This window comes from Rhincodon typus, chromosome 13 (genome assembly GCF_021869965.1).
Source record: "Rhincodon typus isolate 14 chromosome 13, sRhiTyp1.1, whole genome shotgun sequence".
Classification (NCBI taxonomy): Eukaryota; Metazoa; Chordata; class Chondrichthyes; order Orectolobiformes; family Rhincodontidae; genus Rhincodon; species Rhincodon typus.
Window position 1 is genome coordinate 48,393,375 of NC_063344.1, and position 1,838 is coordinate 48,395,212.

General features: G+C 47.2%; 1 protein-coding gene across 1 annotated transcript in view; it reads right to left on the reverse strand.

Moving 5' to 3' along the window:
- Positions 1-327, reverse strand: part of gfm1 (G elongation factor, mitochondrial 1) — a 39,639-nt gene extending 39,312 nt beyond the window's left edge. The window contains exon 1 of the mRNA XM_048604264.1: positions 172-327. Within this exon, the coding sequence (XP_048460221.1) occupies positions 172-234 (63 nt within the window). The 5' untranslated portion in view covers positions 235-327. The remainder of the gene's footprint in view (positions 1-171) is intronic.
- Between the last annotated feature and the right edge of the window lie 1,511 nt (positions 328-1,838).

The window sequence follows — 1,838 nt, forward strand, 5'->3', positions numbered from 1 at the left end:
CTCCTCTGATGCTGCTTGGCCTGCTGTGTTCATCCAGCTCTACACCTCGTTATCTCAGATTCTCCAGCATCGGCAGTCCCTACTACCTCAGAAATTATTTACTGATGAACCTGCCGGTGAAGGGCAGCTCCCCACTCTGACAGCCCCCGGGCTCCGGGAAGCACGGCTCACCTGGCGGACACCACAGGAACCCGGCCTCCGCCCTAGGGTCAAGGCCGCTTGCAGCAGCGACATCGCAGCCTCTTACTGTCACCCTCGCCGGCTCCCGGGGAAAGGACAGCAACACCGTCAAGATGAATCACCTCCGTTCCTGAACTCTCAGAGACTCTCCCCTGCCCGCCCTCTACTGACCGGAGGACTAACCTCCCTTCAACCGCATTTACCGCCCCCAAAGGACGAGGGGACTGCTCTGTTTCCGTAATGCCCGCCCTCTGGTGGCCGGAGGACTACCCTCGGTCCCGCAATATTGTCTGCCCATCATGCCCCCTGGTGGCCAGAGGACAATCCTGTTTGTGCGCTGTGCACCCTTTTTCTCATCACTTCTTCCACGGCACTGTCACTGATGACTGTTTCTTCCCCTGCTGCAACCCCGAAATTGACACCAACTTTGCTTGCAATTTTGCACCTTCTTTCACCTTTACAGATTCTTACTTTCCCTTCCTTGAGCTTCTGTTATAATTTCTAGGGATTGCTAATTAACTGATATTCGCTATAACCTTGACGAAAAGTCCGTTCTGGTTGCTGTAAACCTTCAATTCCATTCTCCCAATTTTTCCATCTTAATAACGTCTGTTCATAGAGATATACAACATAGAAACAGAACCTTCAGTCCAAATCATCCACGCCAACCAGATATCCTATTCCCATTTGCAAGCATTTGGCCAATAACCCTCTAAAACCTTCCTATTCATATACCCATCCAGATGCCTTATAAATGCTGTAATTGTACCAGCCTCCACACCATCTTCCGACAGTTCATTCTATACATGTACCACCTTCTGCGTGAAAAGGTTGCCCCTTAGGTCCCTTTTATATCTTTCCCCTCTCACCTTAAACTTATGCCCTCTAGTTTTGGACTCCCCCACCTCAGGGAAAAGACCTTACCTATTTATCCTATCCATGCCCCTCATGATTTTACAAACCTCCATAAGGTCACCCCTCAGCCTCTAATGCTACTATGAAAATAGCCCCAGCCTATTCAGCCTCTCCCTATAGCTCAAACCCTCTAACCCTGGCAACATCCTCCTAAATCTTTTCTGAACCGTTTCAAGTTTCACAACATTCTTCCTACAGCTGGGAGACCAGAATTGCATGCAATACTCCAGAAGTGGCCGAACCAATGTCCTGTACAGCTGCAACGTGACCTCCCAACTCCTATACTCAATACACTGACCAATAAAGGCAAGCATACCAAATGCCTTCTTCACTATCCTATCTACCTGCAATTCCACTTTCATGGAACTATTAAACTGCTCCCCAAGGTCTCTTTGTTCAGCAACACTCCCCAGGACCTTATCATTAAGTGTATAAGCCCTGTCCTGATTTGCCTTTCCAAAATGCAGCATCTCACATTTATCGAAATTAAACACTGTCTGCAACTTCACGGCCCATTGGCCCATCTGATCAAGATTTCTCTCAATTAAATTTTTCCATATTTCATAGACCTCCACCCTGATGTCTATACTTGCATCATCCTTTCCATTGTGAAGACTGATGCAAAGTATTTATTAGTGACTGTGCCTACATCTTTTGAGTACCCACACAATTTACCTCTATGGACCCTAGTAGACTATACTCTCTTTCTAGGTATTCTCTTCCTCTTTGTGCATTTAATAAAA